The following is a 17,695-nucleotide window of genomic DNA, read 5'->3' as shown; positions in this document are numbered from 1 at the left end:
ATACCCGTCAATTTATTCGATTTCTTCTTTTTTATGTTTTTTTTATCATTTCAAATTGTGTATGCCATATATCAATTTTTGTATGTCAAAAACAACATGTAAATAACTTTGAAAGGAGCCCACCCAATAAGCAGAAGATTACAAAAAACTCACTTGCTGAGTAGGTTTTCTAGTGAGGGATCTTCCTGCTTCATGGATTCATTGCTCACGATCACATTTGTTTGTGGGACAACACTATGGGAGAATTAAAAGAAAACGGTGTTAAATTCAACATTTGAAAATCCATTTATAATTACAAGGACCAAGAGGTCGATCAAATTGTATCACTGGGCCTTGTCCAGATCCACATTGCTCACCATCGCACTTTATTCCATGTCTGTGTGGCCCCCTGGGGTGACCCAGCGATCATTGGAACTTGGATTGAATTCTTGCCGCAAGGCCCCATGCAGTCCAGTTTTTGTACTAAAGCTTTGCATGTGGCGTCCAAAACCTGCAGCTTGGACTCAATATTTTCCAATCGCTGGATGACTGATGTAGTGAATGAGACCATCAGGTTCTGAGAAAACAGTTGTTCCAATACAAATGGCTCAATGGTTCCCAGACGTAAAACCAATAAACTATGAAATTTTAAAAAAGCACTTTGAACTGTTAATAGTGGAAAAAGGAAAAATACCTTAATATAGCCTATGTCCTGGTTGCTGCTGCTGTTCTCTTGGCTTACGCTCGTTTTTCTCTTTTTCCTCTGAGGACTTGCCTCAGTTTGTCCTTGATTGTCCAGCATGTTAGCTAGGATGCAAAAAATATATATTTTGAGTGACAATTTCAGGTCAAAAGACCATTCTGGTCTTTCCAATTTTCTCTGGAGGAATAATACCTGTTCGGCCCTCTGGGCTAAAGTCTTCCACTGTTATTTGTACAATTTCTTCCAATTCCTCTTCGGACATAGCTTGGAGCTACAATAAAAAGTTCTTATTTACAATCCGATTTAGTGACACTCTCTATATCATCTTGTTACAGTTTCGTTACAGCTGTATTGTTATATGAATTTTACCATTTCATGTGACAAAAAGAAAAAATATAAATGTAAATATTTCATAAAGCTCGGGTTTAGGAATCAAGTGGACTATTGGAAACGTCCAAGAAAGGGGATGAAAATATGTAATAAATAAAGCAAAAAAAATCAAGCACTTCGTTCTATGTATCAGTTCAAGATCATCTGAATAAGGAAAATTGTATTTTGTATTACGATTGCAAGGTCTATTGAAGTCAAGGAATAGCATACATTAATTTAAAATGAAAGATTTCTTCATTAAGAATTGCTTCAGTTTAGTTCATTTTGACGGTAGTTTGTTGCGCACTTTGGCCACTAGGTGGGAGCGCCGTACTATTGTGTAGAGACAAGATGTTTTTAATATATATATATATATATTCTAAATTCTACATGCCTTGCATGTGTTTAAATGTAATTACCTGTAGGGTTCTAAAATCACATGCCATCACTTTGTATTCAGAATAGTGTATTTGGGATTCGCAATTTGAAAAAAATCATACAGCAAATTTATTAAATAAAATGACACAATTTGACACGTTTGGGGATTTCACCAGGGAATATAAGATATTTTTAAGATAATCCAATTGTCTTTGGTCAAAACTACTACCACATATCTTCAACAGCTCAGAGCATAAACTAAATAATGTTCGACATGCCTTGCATACCTGAGTGATTAAAATGTTTACAGGTCAAACTAAAAGAAATCGTATTTTTACCCCTAAAGTCTATTGAATTTTTTTCTTTGGGGATTTTATCAGTTAAATGTACGGGCATGTTGAGGACCCTTGTTTTGGTTCCCCTTATTTATGTAAAATATTCTTAACCCCAGGGCAGCACGGCGGCGCAGTGGTTAGCGCATGTGCGGCACAGTTCATGTCCTGGGAACCTCCTGCGTGTGTTCAAATCCAACTCCAGACTTCCAGTGCGGAGTTTGTATGTTCTCCCCGTGCTTACGTGGGTTTCCTCCGGGCACTCTGGTTTCCTCCCACATTCCAAAAACATGCATTTCAGGTGAATTGGCCGGTCCAAATTGTCCCTAGGTGTAACTGATCGAGTGAGTTGTCTGTCCCTGTGTGCCCTGCGATTGGCTGGCAACCAGTTCAGGGTGTCCCCTGCCCACTGCCCGATGATTGCTGGGATGGGCTCCAGCACCCCCGCGACCCTACTGAGGATAAGCGGTTGCAGCTAATGAGATAATGAGATTCTTAACCCCAAAGTGCTCCTAACACTTTTTGTCATTTTGATGTCTTGATCACTGTTTCGCAAGGTATCTCAAAGTTTGTCAATATTTAGATCTAGAAGTTATCTTTCTCTTTTTCAAATTGTACATTTACGAAAATGTCCAAATTCTGCGCCAGAAGCAAATACGGAGCAGTACCACATGATTTATGATATTGTGTATACAATGAACAAAGAAATTTGTAATTAATGAAATAGAATAATTTTAACTGAAGGTGGACAAAAATAATCAAAGACAGTAGACACGTTTTAGATTTTGCTACTGTTATCTTAAGATAACTTGAAGTTTTGACTTTTGAAATAAAGAATGTATTTCAAATCCAGGACTTTTCCCCATGATAAAATCATTATTGAGTGTTCGCATGTCAAATGATTTCTTTGGTTTGTACTGGCTGAATAAATAAATAAATACCATTAAAATAAATACAAATACAATTGGGCAAATTCCAGCGGCAAATTAGACAAGGTCTTACGGCACACTGGTTGATAAACACTGCTGTAATGGTTAAGTCCGCTTGTCTTTGACACGGACATAAATAAAACTAGGTAAAACGTAACTAATATTTTCTTATTGTGATACAAATAAATGAGAATATAACAAGTCAGCCTTGGAAAGTGGGAAGAACCCTCGCAGTTGGGTTTGTACTAGGCGGCGGACACTAAATGTGTTAGCAAATGTTAGCACTGCGCGAAGTCCCATGCTAACGATAAATGATACAAATCGTCATTTAAGCTAGCTTCGTGGTTAGCATGCTAGTTGGGCCTAAAGGCCCATTACACATTGTTCGATGTTATAAACGTGAAGTGGAGGAAAAGCAACGAATTTCTGTTTGAAACGGTGTTTTTCTCTCGCGTCTAGCAAACAAGGTACTCTCCGTCTAGGATGGGCTTATATTACCGTGTGAATGATGAATTCTCGTGTTGTTTGTGGAGGTCCCGATAACGGCGTCGTTCCTCGCGAGAGAAGGGCCAGTGGCGTGACGCGCATGCGCTCACCCGCCTGATACGTTCAGGAACACTAGTGCTTCGGTGATTGCATACTCGTAGAGATTACTTGAGATCAGCGTTTGTTTTTTTTTCTCTGCTTATTCTAGACCCGGGGTTGGGTATGATTACTTTAACTTGATTACTTTCAATTACTTTTGGATGACTCCAATACCAAATATGCTAATAAAAGACTAAAGAAACTAAATATGAATAAAATTACTAAATTTTGTGCAGGCTTGGGGAGTAACGGAATACATGGAACGGCAAAAATGATGTTGGCAATCTGTTTGGATTTATTTTCATTTTGTTTCTGTCGCGTTTTACGTTAGTTTTGCCGGAGATCAAAGAGATCAAAGCCAGGAGAGAAAGCTTACCACGTGTTGTGAGTCATCATTTTAGTCATATTTAGTTTATTTTGTCCTTTATGAGCATATTTGGTATTGGAGTAATCCAAAAGTAATTGAAAGTTTTCCAGTTAAAGTAACCCTACCCAACCCTGTCTTGACCTCAGGTGTCAAACAGGCGGCCAGCGGGCCAGATCAGGCCCGCAAGGGGATTGAATGTGGCCTGCCAGACAACACTCAGAGAAGCGCAAGAGAAAAACAAGCTCCAGGTTGAAATATGTCAACTTGATGTTGCCAAAGAAAGGTGCCTGGAACAAAGACACTGTACTTGTATTTATTTTTCTCTCTCTTTCTTTTCCGCCCCTTTTCTCCCACTCTGTCTCTTTCTCATTCTCTGTGTCTCTCTGTCTCCCTTTGTTGCTCTTTGTCTCTTTCTCTCTGTGTCTTTTAACCTCTTTTGCTCTAACTTCCTGTTTTCCTTTTCTCTTCTTTCTCTCTTCATACACTTTGCGCTTTCTTTTCTCTTTTCTCTCCTTCAGTCTTTCTATTTCTCTTTGAATTTTTTTCTTCCTCTCCCTTTCTTTTCCCCCACTCTCACGACTTTTTATCTTGTTTCTCGCGCTCTCCCTCTCTCTTTCTTTTTCTTTCTTTCTTTGTCCCGCCCTCTCTCCTTTTACCTCCCTTTTTCTTATTTCTTTCTCTTTAATCTACTAGTCCGGCCCCAACAGAATGTTTGTTCTATCATGTGGCCCCCGAGTTAAAATGAGTTTGACACCCCTGTTCTAGACAAAAAATACTGAAATATAGCAAAATTATCTGCCAGTGGAACACTATTCATTATGTTCTTAACTTTTTTCATTTTCTATTTTTATATGTTGACCTGGATAGGGATGGCCGCCACCAGGCTGTACTTGCCCAAGACACACCACAGTAAATGGTGCCCCCACGACCTTAGTGGTTAAGGGACAGGGTTGGGTAGGGTTACTTTAACTGGATTACTTTCAATTACTTTTGGATTACTCCAATACCAAATATGCTAATAAAAGACAAAAGAAACTAAATAGGAATAAAATGACGACTCACAACACACCTCTGCAAGCGGTGCAGATAATGGATGGATGGATTTTCAACTTCATTCCACTGTGTTAGGAAAATAAATACAGTATAAAAAATGTAGCGTTTACCAAATTGTTCGAATTAGTAATCTGACTCCATTAACCAAACACAACTTGCATTCACCTAACAATGCAAGCTCGTTTCTTGATGGGAAAATATGGACAAGAGACCGGCCTTTTCACACGGGGACAGATTTAATTTCTTAAATAATTTAGCTAAGTGAACTCCATCGAATTAGCTGAATTAGTGTCGCCCGAGTCTCCGTCAAGCCTTCTCTCTCGATCTCCTGAAGTTCTTCTCTCGACCCACGTCTCTCCGCCAGCTGGTGTGCCGGCTCCTCCCGTGGGCATGCCAGGAAGGCCCCCTCGCCTCGATGTCTGGACCCCGAGCGTCTCTTCGTCACCAGGGCCCCTCTTGCGCCAGGAAGTGCTGATTACCAGCCCTTGTCCCAGTTCCCGTTGTTTCTGTAAACATCATTCTTCTCAAGGTTGCATTGACCTCGACCTACAGCTGAGCAAGTGAATATCTTTTGCATTTAAATGTAACTTGTATTTGATCGTACAAAATCCTTTATAGTCAAATGTATTAAATCCTTCAACTGATACCATCTGAACTGGTCGCCAGCCAGTTGCAGGGCACACAGGGACAGACAACTCACTCGCTCATTAAAACCTAGGGACAATTTGGACCGGCCGATTAACCTGACAAGCATGTTTTTGGAATGTGGGAGGAAACCGGAGTGCCCGGAGGAAACCCACGCAAGCTTCACACAGGAAGGTTTGTCCACTGATACCATCATCCCACATTATAGATAGTAAACATTAGTGTGGGCTAATGAAGCCATAAAAATATATCTTCAAAGCATTAAAGATGAGTTTTAGGCTGTTTAATGTGTTAATGTGTCTCTCCCACCCTAACACTGAACACTGGCTCCCCCAAAGATTGTGCACTGAGCCCCCTGCTTTTTACCCTCTACACCTCCGACTGCTCACCGACCCACCCCACAAACACAATTATTAAGTTCGCCGACGATACCACCTTGATCGGCCTCATCTCCGAAGGGTACGAGGCGGCGTACAGGGATGAGGTGGAGTCACTGTCAACGTGGTGTTCGGAAAACCACCTCATACTGAACACCACAAAAACAAAAGAACTGATACTGGACTTCAGAAGGAATGGCAGGAATCCAGCACCACTCATCATAAAAGGAGACTGTGTAGAGAGAGTCCGCTTCTTCAAATTTCTGGGTGTGCACATCTCCGATGACCTCTCCGGGTCTGCAAACACCAGAGCGGTGGTAGGGAAGGCCCAGCAGCGACTGCATTACCTGAGAGTGCTCAGGAAAAATCATCTAAAACAGCAGCTGCAGGTGTCCTTTTACAAAGCCACAATGGAGAGCATTCTAACTTACGATACCAACTGTATTACGATACCAAACTGTATGTAACATCCTACATGCCGACATTTCTTGTGTAAATACCGTGTCAATTATTACTATAACCTTATCCTCCTTGTTTTATAACCTTATCTTCTCTGTTCCTTTATATTCTTGGCTTTTTTTACCTCATTGTGAATGTGTGAAACTGGAGTGTCATGCCCAATTTCGTTCTCACAATATGTTAACCCATTTTGTGACAATGACAATAAAGGTATATTCTATTCTATTCTATTCGATTTTTGTTCATGGTAAATGAAAACTATTGCAGAAGGGACATTTTATTCCAGTCCATACTTGAACATATAGTAGACATCCCAAAGAGTTTCGTAATTAAAAAACTATTTTCATCAAATGAATTCTCAACCTGAATAAATAATACAGCATTTGAATAAGAAACATCTTTCACCTGTGAATATAACAGATTTTTGAAATCAACCTAACGGTTAGACTAAAAATGGTGCTCAAACTTGCTTCAGGTAGGTCGAGCTGCGGGAGGTCTCGGACCTTTTTTGCTGCAAAGGAAATCACGATTAATAAAGTGAAAATGTTTTTTTCAACTACCGTATTTTCCGCACTATAGGGCGCACCGGGTTATAGGGCGCACCCCCAAAAAATAGTTTTTGGTCCTATATCTTCCATAGATAAGGCGCACCGGATTATAAGGCGCTACAATGGGAACGTCGACAAAACAGTCAGATGATTCAGTCCAACTGATTACCCCCTTAACATTCCCAAAGCTTGCAAAGAAGCAAATACGTGTCGTAGACACGTGCGGATGCGGTGTCCGTACGATGTCACTCAAATGCATCATTTCAAATATCATTCGGAAGGTTAAAGTCTTGGGATTCAAGAAATGCCAACCATTCCTTAGTTTCTATTTTCTTTTTCGCTCGCAACTTTACTGTGCATATGACAATAAACACTTGGAATTGACTCATCACAGCAACATCAAGATGGTTCTAAAACAAGATACCGGGAAAATATAAAGCCGCATAGCTCACCTAAGTTCTCACGCATGTTCTTCTTACAACCGTGAGTGAAGTAAATCCAGGAGAGTAAAATGTTTACAAATACAGACTAATGAAACATGTTTCTTTATGGCGTAGTTTAGCAAGCTTGCTATTCAGTCATCTTTTTCGACCAATTGCAGGGTTTGTTTCGGCCCTCTAGCCTATCCAAGGCTCTGAATAACTTCAGCCAATGGCGATCGATTTAACGGATGATTGACACATCTTTTTCGGCCAATTGCAGGGTTTGTTTTGGCCCTGTAGCCAATCCGAGGCTCCGAATAACTTCAGCCAATAGCGATCGATTTAACGGATGATTGACACATCTTTTTCGGCCAATTGCAGGGTTTGTTTTGGCCCTCTAGCCAATCCGAGGCTCCGAATAACTTTAGCCAATAGCGATCGATTCAAATGATGATTGACACATCGGTTAGCCAATGAAACGCCGGTATATAAATCCCAGCATACACCGCGGACTACTCCACGTTCGGGGGAAAATCGAGTCGGCGGCTGTTGCGTAAGTTGCGAGACCTTGCGATTTAATATTGAGCCATATATAGGGCGCACTGTATTATAAGGCGCATGGACAGCTTTTGAAAAAAATTAAGACTTTTAGGTGCGCCTTTTAGTGCGGAAAATACGGTAAACAGTTGATATTTCCATTTGATTGTACTTTTTCACTCACTTGTCATCTTGTTTCTTGACAGGAATGACCAGTTTAAATTCATTTGGGAGTTCATCCTCCGTGTATTGTTTATCGGTGAAATACACCCTCCTGATACGACAATTGGCATGAATCTGGAAAACAGAAGTTTATGACACAACCATTGATTGGTTATTAAGAGACACTGAGAGTTATTTGACCAGTAGATGTCGCTGTTTGGTGTGGTAGAAACAAAAACGAGTGCTACAAAGCGAATGATGCAGATGTTTAGTGGTGGTAGGCACAAATTGGCAGCCATGTTACCGTCAGTCTCTACGTTAGGGTGTCAGAGACAAACCGACAGAGGGCCAAATTTAAAAAAAAAACTTTGAGGTATTTCTAAGACAGTGGGTTGAGTCCCAGAAGTGGGTCGCGGACCCGTTTTCAGTGGGTCGGGAGCAATGTTCCCTGTAATTTTCCACGGGTGTGAGTTTTCACACAAAGTCGGTGAGCAACGCTTGAAACAACAGTGAGCAACAGCAATCCCAAGTGTGGCAACTAAATCATTATCAAACATGTCCAAAACTTGACATCAAGTTATATTATGCTGAGTTTCCAGCAATGCAAAAAAAAAAAATGTCACTTTTGAATGAATTGACTCATGTATTATTGCAAAGGTTGTACGGCCTACAAACGTCGATTGTTTTTACAACAATTCTTTCACAAGATTTCCATTTCTTTTTTTCCTGGTATCTTCTGTTGCATAATACAAACATTTTTGGGGGCTTATTTAATCGGTTTCACGATACACAACTGTATTTAATCACATTTTTGAGTGGAAGTACAATGTTGGCAACAAGATTGACTTGGTATAATTGGAAATTATTTGAATGCAACGCAAACTTTTTCCCTGTTTTTTTCAATTTTTTTTAAATTCATTTATAAAAATCTAATTGTGTTTATTTTTTCCTAGCTGTTACTTTTTTCTTTTTGTTCTCTATTTACTTTTTTCTTTTTCTTTTCTTTTTTCTGGCTTTTTTCTGAATTTTTCCTTCTTTTTTTCTTCCTTTTGTTTATTTTTTTCTCAGCTTTTCACTACTTTTTCATTTTAGTATTTTTTTATTTTTTGTCTTTGAGTCATTTTGTGCATAATTTTACAGAATATTTGGTCATATAGGGATGAAAGAAGCAAAAACAACCTGAAGAGCCGTTTAGGACCCGAAAGTGCCGGTTCCTTTTAGTGAGCCGAGCCGAAGGAGCCGGTTCTTGAAAAACTCTACTGACTTTACTCAACTTCATTCTTTTCATTTTATTTTCATTGACACTAATAACAGCAAACAAACAATGTGAGGTTTTAACAGCCCTTCTCGACAATCAAGCATATTCACAATTTAGTTATGTAACATCTTTGTGTCAATAGATCTATTGACACTCAACTTCATTCTACTTCGACTTCAAAATACCGCATTTAGAAGACAACGTCAGGGGAACCCGTGTATTTTTACCTTCATGCACTGTAACTTTGACTTAAGTCGCTTCTTAATTAGCAATTTCGAGCCTTCATTGTGAGCTGGCTCCATCTTTTTGTGCACGGGAAAGCTCTGGGCAGTGCGCAATGGCACACACACGCAGTTTAGAGGGAACATTGTGCTGGATGGATTTTCTTGTGCGATGAGAATGTGCGGACAGTGCAGTATTGCGCATGCGCGCAGCTTAGAAGGAACATTGGTCAGGAGCCTTTTCCTTTACAAAGTAATGCTAATAAGAGAAAAAAAACTGCGGGTCATTTAAACTCCTGAACAGTAGATGGTGATATTTCCCTTCTATCTATCTATCTATCTCTCTATCTGGCCATCTATCTATCTATAATATTTGTATTTTTGTTGACTCTCTTGGGTTTTGTTCTAAAACAATTGTAATAGAAATATTTCTTTTTTTTTTTTTTTGAATTGTAGTTATTTATTCAAAAAATAATGCCTAAAATCTTGGTGCTGTGTTTATCGTAAATATACACTTACTCAAGAGGATGGTTACATTCATAAACGATCGTGACATTTTCAAGAAAAAGTATTGGTATCGGATCGATACTACAATGCCTTTACTTGGATCGGATCGATATTAAAAATTCCCAGTACCTCCCGCTGCTAACTTGTCGAGTGGCCAAATAATACACACTGTCCCTTTAAGGAAATGCAAAAACCAACACACCTGCACACGCTGCGTCTCCACATAACTGGTTCCGTAAGCCCTCCTGGTGATGTCGGCCAAATTGAACTGAAACTGGTTCCAGCGGTCATCGACGCTGATGGGCATTGTGCACATAAATGAATTCACTTGCGTCTTGCTGTGGTGATTACTTGCACGGAAACGTCGCCGTAAATTCTGATCGTCTAAAACCTGAATGCGGGAAGGAAATCATTTTGGCTCTCTGTGGAGAAATACTGTGATGAATTCAGTGTGGAAAGGAAGTTTCAGTGCCTGGACTTCGAAGCTGAAATATTTGCGGGTTTTCTTGACGATCATCACGAGAAACGGCATTTTGATTCCGAGTGTCATCCTGGGGTCTGCCGGACACGTGATGTAGTTGGTGCTGAGGATGCAAAAAGATAGAAGAAGATTGAAGTTCAAACTAAAGGTTGGGCGGACCGATCCAAATATGGAGAGTAACGATACCGAGCAACTGCTTGGATCGGATGGATACTATATCTTAACGCCATGTTTTGAGTGAGTTATACATACATACATCCATCCATTATCTGCACCGCTTACAGTGTTCTCGTTTGCCCGCGTCCCTGCGTCCTAGACGCATCATTTTTGCTGGGGACGCATAGTCTCAAATCAATGTGCGTCCCCGGGACGCAACGTTTTTGACACCAAATTGTCATTATTAGCCGATTACGTTTTTTTTTTAACAAAGATTTATCGCACTCCAAACTTTTCGTCAGGCAGATCCGCCATTGTTGTTTTGGTCTCGCGGCCAACGAGATCTCGTTGGTTCGAGATGACGTCATTGTTTTGGTGGTAGTCGAGTGAAAGAGAAGTATGCCTCCGAAAAAACAATTGGTATTAGGTGCAAATGAACAAAAAAATGGTAATTTCTTCAGTGTCGGTAATAAGTCGAAACATAACACAGAAAGTGGTAACAAAGGCAATAATTCCGGCACGAAAAAACGGCGGAGAGATTCTTCAGAAGACCGCGAAGGCAAGGAAAACACGTGTTTTGAAGCAAACGATTCGACGAAAGAAAATAAACAAAAGAAAACTCCGAGCAAGAAAAGGACTTTTCTGCCAAAATGGACTCAATTATATTCCTGGTGACGCTATGAGGAGGATGATAATGGATTGGACTTTGAGAAGGCATTACAACTATGGCAGGACAGCAAACCACGAAGAATATATGAACTGAAAAATTTGAAGTGATAACTGCTTTGTAATACCAATTAACTGTGATGATTAAAACTGAATGAAAATATAGATGAATATAATTATTTCAGCAATACTATTTTGTATAATGTACAATATTGCTGTGAACTGAAAAATCTTGAAGTGATAACTGATTTGTATTACCAATAAACTGTGATGATTAAAACTGAATGAATATATAGATTTATATGATAGATTTAACTCCGATTTACAATTTCAACCACGATAACACTAAATTTTGGGGACCCTTAGATCTCTGTTGGGACCCATAGATTTTTAAGCATGCGAGTCACCGGGACCCATCAATATTTAACAGTAAAAATGAACACTGCGCTTATCCTCAGTAGGGCCGCGGGGGTGCTGGAGTCTATCTCAGCTATCTCCAGCCAGTGGGCAGGGGACACCCTGAACTGGTTGCCAGCCAGTCGCAGGGCACACAGGGACAGACAATTCGCTCGCTCATTCAGACCTAGGGACAATTTTGGACCGGCCAATTAACCTGACATGCATGGGTTTTTTTTGGAATGTGGGAGAAAACCGGAGTGCTCGGAGGAAACCCACGCAAACACGGGGAGAACATGCAAACTCTGCACAGGAAGGTTGGTAGCTGGATTTGAACCCATGACCTCAGAGCTGTGCCGCACCCGCGCTAACCACCGCGCCGCCGTGCTGCCTTATATATACGTTATAACTTTTAAATTCAAATTCAATGACAGGTATTTAAGTTGTCTTGTTGTCATCGTTATGAAGTATATGTATTTTTGTTACGTTGCTGCTTATATTGTTTTACTTTTTCTAAGTTTGTTAAAAAACAGTTGTTGTAGTAGAAGTATTTTATTACAAGTTTATACTTTATTCGCACTACTTCATTTTGAACATATTGTTCAATGGAAGGTATTTTAGTTGTCTTTTTGACTAGGAAGTATTTGTATTTTCGTTACATTGCTGCGTTTTGGGTTGACTTTCTTGATGTTTTTTGTTCGAAACAGTTGTTGTAGTAGAAGTATTTTATTACTAGTTCATACTTTATTCGCACTATTTCATTTTTAACACATTGTTCTATGGAAGGTATTTTAGTTGTCTTGTTGACTAGGAAGTAAATGTGTTTTTGTTACATTGCTGCTTTTTGGGTTTGATTTTCTTGATGTTTTTTGTTCTCAAACAGTTGTTTTAGTATAAGTATTTTATTACTAGTTTATACTTTAGTTGCATTACTGACTTCATTTTTAACACATTGTTCAATAGAAGGTATTTTGGTTGTCTTGTTGACTAGGAAGTAAATGTGTTTTTGTTACATTGCTGCTTTTTGGGTTTGATTTTCTTGATGTTTTTTGTTCTCAAACAGTTGCTTTAGTAGAAGTATTTTATTACTAGTTTATACTTTATTTGGACTACTTCATTTTTAACATATTGTTCAACGGAAGGTATTTTAGTTGTCTTGTTGACTAGGAAGTATTTGTATTTTCGTTACATTGCTGCGTTTTGGGTTGACTTTCTTGATGTTTTTTTTTATTCTAAAACAGTTGTTTTAGTAGAAGTATTTTATTACTAGTTTATACTTTATTTGCATTATTGACTTCATTTTTAACACATTGTTCAATGGAAGGTATTTTAGTTGTCTTGTTGACTAGGAAGTAAATGTGTTTTCGTTACATTGCTGCGTTTTGGGTTTGACTCTCTTGATATTTTTTTGTTTAAAACAGTTGTTTTAGTATAAGTATTTTATTACTCGTTTGTACTTTATTTGCACTACTGACTTCATTTTTAACACATTGTTCAATGGAAGGTATTTTAGTTGTCTTGTTGACTAGGAAGTAAATGTGTTTTCGTTACATTGCTCCTTTTTGGGTTTGATTTTCTTGACGTTTTGTGTTCAAAAACAGTTGTTGTAGTAAAAGTATTTTATTTTGTATACTGTTAAAGGTTTTACATTGTATTATTTACACTTGTGGCTCTTTGACTTCATTTTTAAGATATTGTCCAATAGAAGGTATAATTGTCATGTTGACTTTGTTATATTTGTATTTTTGTTACATCGCTGACTCTCTTAAATTTTGTTCTAAAACTGTTGTAGTTGAAATATTTATAAAAAAAAATTGTAGTGTTTGCATTGTAGTAATTTGATAAGTGCCAAAAATCCTAATTATAAACTAACTCAAGGAAAAAGGTTTTCACTATTAAAGGTTTATGACATTTTCACATTAAAATAAATTAATATTGGATCAGTATCGATCAGTACTGCTCTGTATTTAATTGGATTAGATCACGGGTGTCAAACAGGCGGCCCGCGGGCCAAATCAGGCCCGCTAAGGGATTGAATCCGGTCCGCGAGACAACACTCAGAGAAGCGCAAGAGAAAAACAAGCTGCAGGTTCAAATATCTCAACCTGATGTTGCCAAAGAAAGGTGCCTCGAACAAAGACACTGTACTTGTATTTATTTCTCTCTCTCTTTCTTTTCTACCCCTTTTCTCCCACTCTGTCTCTGTCTCTTTCACTCTCTGTGTCTCTTTTTCTCTTCCCTTTGTTGCTCTTTGTCTCTTTCTCTGTGTCCTTTAACCTCTTTGGCTCTAACTTCCTTTTCTCTCTTTTCTCTTTCTCTCTTCATAACCTTGGCGCTTTCTTTTCTCTTTTCTCTCCTTCTGTCTTTCTATTTCTCTTTGGATTTCTTTCTTCCACTCCCTTTCTTTTCCCCCCTCTCTCACGACTTTTTATCTTTTGTTTCTCACGCTCGCCCCCTCTCTCTCTTTTTCTTTCTTTGTCCCGCCCTCTCTCCTTTTCCCTCCCACTTTCTCTTATTTCTTTATCTCTCTTTTTCTTTCTCTTTAATCTACTAGTCCAGCCCCCGCCCGACAGAATGCTTGTTCTATCGTGTGGCCCCCCGAGTTAAAATGAGTTTGACACCCCTGGATTAGATCGATACCACAATTCCCGGTATCGCCCGCTCCTCGTTCAAACATGAAACTCACCTGACGTTGGAGCCTTCCACCTCCAACACGAGCGAGTTGATGTCATTGTCTGTAACTCGTTTTATGTGACCATTCTTTACCTGCGGAACGCACAATAATGCAGCATTATGCTCAGGAACTGAATTCAGTTTAATCCCTCCATTAAAAAACGCTAGCACGATCATTGGTCTGCAAACTACAGCCCGCGGCCACACATTGTCCGTTTGGCTTTTGTAATATATAGCTTGTCGGAAAAAATAGTAGAAAATATAATGGTAAGAAACGTACTATTAAAGGGGCAGTGTGTAATACTTGAGCACTAGATGTTGCAGCATTGTGTCGTGCCATCGAAAACTAGTCCTACAAAGCACAAAAATACAAACTACGGAGGCTCAAAGTAACCAAACCACACAATTTTATTTTATGATTTTTTGGGGGTACCCATAGCAGGATGGTAGACTATCATGTCAGCTCCCTTTAACTGAGGCTCACCTAATGTAAAACAGATAGTAAATTCTTGACCTACAGGTTGTTTTCTTTTTAAAGCACGTGTACTTGATAGTGCATGAATTTTTGCTTATTATTTAAAGGTGCTGTACGGAATTTGAAACTTTTCTACTCTTCTGACGCCATCTTTTGACTTGTGTCATCAATGCAGCTTCTGTCAAGAGCAAGTACTTGTCATGTCCTGCACGGTTGTCATGGCGCCCAGCTGGCCCCGCCCCTTGACACCGGCTGAGACGCATTGGACTGATTGCTTTTGGAGTACTTAAACGCTCCTTTTGGGACTGCCCGTTGCCAGACCATTGCTTAACCTTGTGGAAAACCTGTTCATGCCTGTTTGACCTGAGTAATGCCAAGATTGTAATTTTGCCTGCCTTTGAACCTGCTTTCTTTTGTTTTTGGTCCGGTTGTGTGTTGGACAACTTTTTCTTTCCGAATTAAAGTGACAGATCGTCTACGCATATGAGCTCCGACTTCCTGCTTCCCGGTCCGTTTCCTGACAGATCTTGCCTTTCTTGGACGTGCTTGAATAAACTCTTTTCCTTATTATCTTTTTTGGGGGTTTGGGTTGGCATTTGGACTGTACTTGGATTATGCCTTTTCATACTTTCACCATTTTTATGTTACATTAAGAAAGAATACTTTGAAAAAAACACTTTGAAGATCAACCAAAACAACTGATATAAAATGAAATATAACATGTATACACAGAGACACCTCAGTACTTGGCACTTCAGTTATCCCTGGTTCACTGCTTGGCAGATTTCTATCGTGCTTTGTGTTCAGCATTCTGATTGGCTGACAGAGGAAGATGCTTTCTATTGCCAACAAAGGTAGACCTCTCCACTCGCTAAACTTGCTCGGACCTAGTGTCTTCTTAGCTTTTTTTTCAAAAATATATGACAGGAGTAATAAATTGATTCTACTTAGCAATTGAATATTTTAATCAATACATTAAATGGACGGATTATCAATCTAAATCTACACCTAAATCTAACTATTAAGAATTTGACCTGAATATGTTCTAAGGATACATCAAATGTTATTTGGGCAAAATCACTTTCAAGGGAATCTAATATTAACTAATTGAAAGGGATTAATTACATTTATATTTTGAAATCAGCAATAATTAATTGTGTATAAGTAATGCTCCAATTATGTCTAACTGTTTTGAGACATGAAATTACTTTAGTATTTTAATTTTGAAACGTTTTTAAAAAAAATCCAATAGTTTTTAACCAAGAGGTGTCAACTCATATCTAACAAGGACCAGTAGGTAGAGAGCTCATCTTGGGATCAAGAGATCACAGGTTCGATTCCCGGCTCCTGTTACATGTCGAAGTGTCCTTGGGTAAGACACTGAACCCCTAATACTCCCAATAAGCACCTTATTGTTATATTTAATTTTATCAGTTTTTTCGTTAATCTTCAAACAGTTTTCTTCAAAGCATTTTTTTCTTAATGTAACATGAAAATGGTGAAAGTAAGAAAAGGCATATTTCAAGTACAGTTCAAATGCCAACCCAAACCCCCAAAAAAGACAGAAGCTGCGTTGATGACACAAGTCAGAAGATGGCGTCAGAAGAGTATAAAAGTTTCAAATTCCGTACAGCGCCTTACATGGCTGCACGGCCGCTATTGGGAAATGTGAAGCACACTGTAAAGCGTTTTGAAATGAAAATGAAATGAACGAAATGATCTGCATTTATATAGCGCTTTTCAAGTCAATGACTTCCCAAAGCGCTTTACAATGTGCTCCACATTTCCCAATAGTGGCCTTGCAGCCTTGAAGGCACTAACCTGCTTATTGGGGGTATTAGGGGTTCAGTGTCTTACCCAAGGACACTTCGACATGTAACACGGACGAGCCGGGGTTCGAACTGGGATTCCTTGATCCCAAGACGAGCGCTCTACCTCCCGAGCAGATCATTTCATTTCATTTCATTTGCCAGAACAGCAATGAGGTCTGATCTTGTATGAAACATCTTCTACTGTAACAGTGCAATATAAACAGACTGTATAGATCTTTTTAGATTGTAAAAACCTGAATCATGTTTGCTTGTTTTATGTGTAAATATCACATCGTTGTAGCAATCCCTTAATTTTGTATATGATACCATGTAACTCATGACATCAGAAAAACGTTCTGCAGAGATTTGAAATGCAAACATCAACAATGTTAAGAGCAAAATATCTGACTTACCTTTATATCCCATATTTGAAGAGGTTTGCTGCCGATGCTGTATAATATAGAGAGAAATCCACCTTGGAAGGTACTTCTGAACATGTTGTGAGTTCGGTCCCGTTGAGCGATTCTTTTGGGTCCGACATCCAGAAGCAAAAGTTTGGAGTTGTGTTAATGCTTCATTCAAAGGCAGTCAAACGCACGTAATGAAAACAAACACACCTCATACCTTTCAGCCACACGTTGCGCGTCTTCATGACATATTCGTCATTCGTTTTCGGTTTCCCGCAGTATTCTTTTGAAATTCGTGAAATGGATGGATAAAGATATGACCACCCGATTTACGATCCAAGCGAAATCCCACTTGAGTGAGAATTGCTGTTCAAAGTGTCGACAAAACCGCATATTGTTAGAATATGATATAAATTGTAAATGTTTTTAATTGCTGTTAAAAGTGTCGACATAAATTGTTCAAACCTCATATTGTAAGAAAATGATATAATGAAATTGTGAATATGTTTAATTGCTGTTAAAAGTGTCGATAAAAATTGGTCAAACCTCACCTTGTTTATTTGCTGTTAATAGTGTCAATAAAGTTGTTCAAACTAAAAAAAACGGGGTAGATAATGAAATTGTGAATGTGTTTAATTGCTGTTAAAAGTGTCGACAAAATCTCATATTGTTAGAATATGATATAATGAAATTGTGAATGTGATGTTAAAAGTGTCGAAAAAATTTGTTCAAACGTCATATTGTTAGATATAACGAAACTGAATATGCTTAATTGCTGTTAAAATTGTCGAGAAAAATT

The 17,695-nt window shown here is 38.8% G+C and overlaps 2 protein-coding genes across 5 annotated transcripts in view; both read right to left on the bottom strand.

Moving 5' to 3' along the window:
* banp (BTG3 associated nuclear protein) overlaps positions 1-3,334 on the bottom strand; it is a 37,328-nt gene extending 33,994 nt beyond the window's left edge. Inside the window, exons 1-5 of the mRNA XM_088339178.1 lie at positions 3,189-3,334; positions 875-953; positions 674-786; positions 357-556; positions 154-234 (exon numbers count right to left, since the gene is read on the bottom strand). Coding sequence (XP_088195304.1) covers positions 154-234; positions 357-556; positions 674-786; positions 875-953; positions 3,189-3,278 — 563 coding nt within the window. The 5' untranslated portion in view covers positions 3,279-3,334. The remainder of the gene's footprint in view (positions 1-153; positions 235-356; positions 557-673; positions 787-874; positions 954-3,188) is intronic.
* Positions 3,335-6,437: 3,103 nt separating this feature from the next.
* On the bottom strand, positions 6,438-17,250 carry LOC148362202 (cilia- and flagella-associated protein 20-like). 4 transcript variants are annotated; one of them, XM_088339177.1, is made up of 7 exons: positions 17,114-17,250; positions 16,903-17,014; positions 14,217-14,296; positions 10,304-10,415; positions 10,034-10,222; positions 7,868-7,980; positions 6,438-6,687 (listed from the first exon to the last, which is right to left on the bottom strand). In XM_088339177.1, the coding sequence occupies exons 2-7, from the start codon at positions 16,984-16,986 to the stop codon at positions 6,648-6,650; spliced, it is 618 nt and encodes a 205-aa protein (XP_088195303.1). In that variant the 5' UTR covers positions 16,987-17,014; positions 17,114-17,250; the 3' UTR covers positions 6,438-6,647. The 4 variants fall into 4 exon arrangements, with proteins under 4 accessions (XP_088195303.1, XP_088195300.1, XP_088195302.1 ...); XM_088339174.1 differs by having other exon boundaries at positions 17,107-17,227; XM_088339176.1 differs by lacking the exon at positions 17,114-17,250 and having other exon boundaries at positions 16,903-17,081.
* Positions 17,251-17,695: the final 445 nt, after the last annotated feature.

This window comes from Urocampus carinirostris, chromosome 7, assembly GCF_059441175.1.
Source record: "Urocampus carinirostris isolate Australia breed hairy pipefish chromosome 7, RoL_Ucar_1.0, whole genome shotgun sequence".
NCBI lineage: Eukaryota > Metazoa > Chordata > Actinopteri > Syngnathiformes > Syngnathidae > Urocampus > Urocampus carinirostris.
The sequence above is the reverse complement of the archived record's forward strand: the minus strand, read 5'-3'. Positions and strand labels throughout refer to the sequence as shown.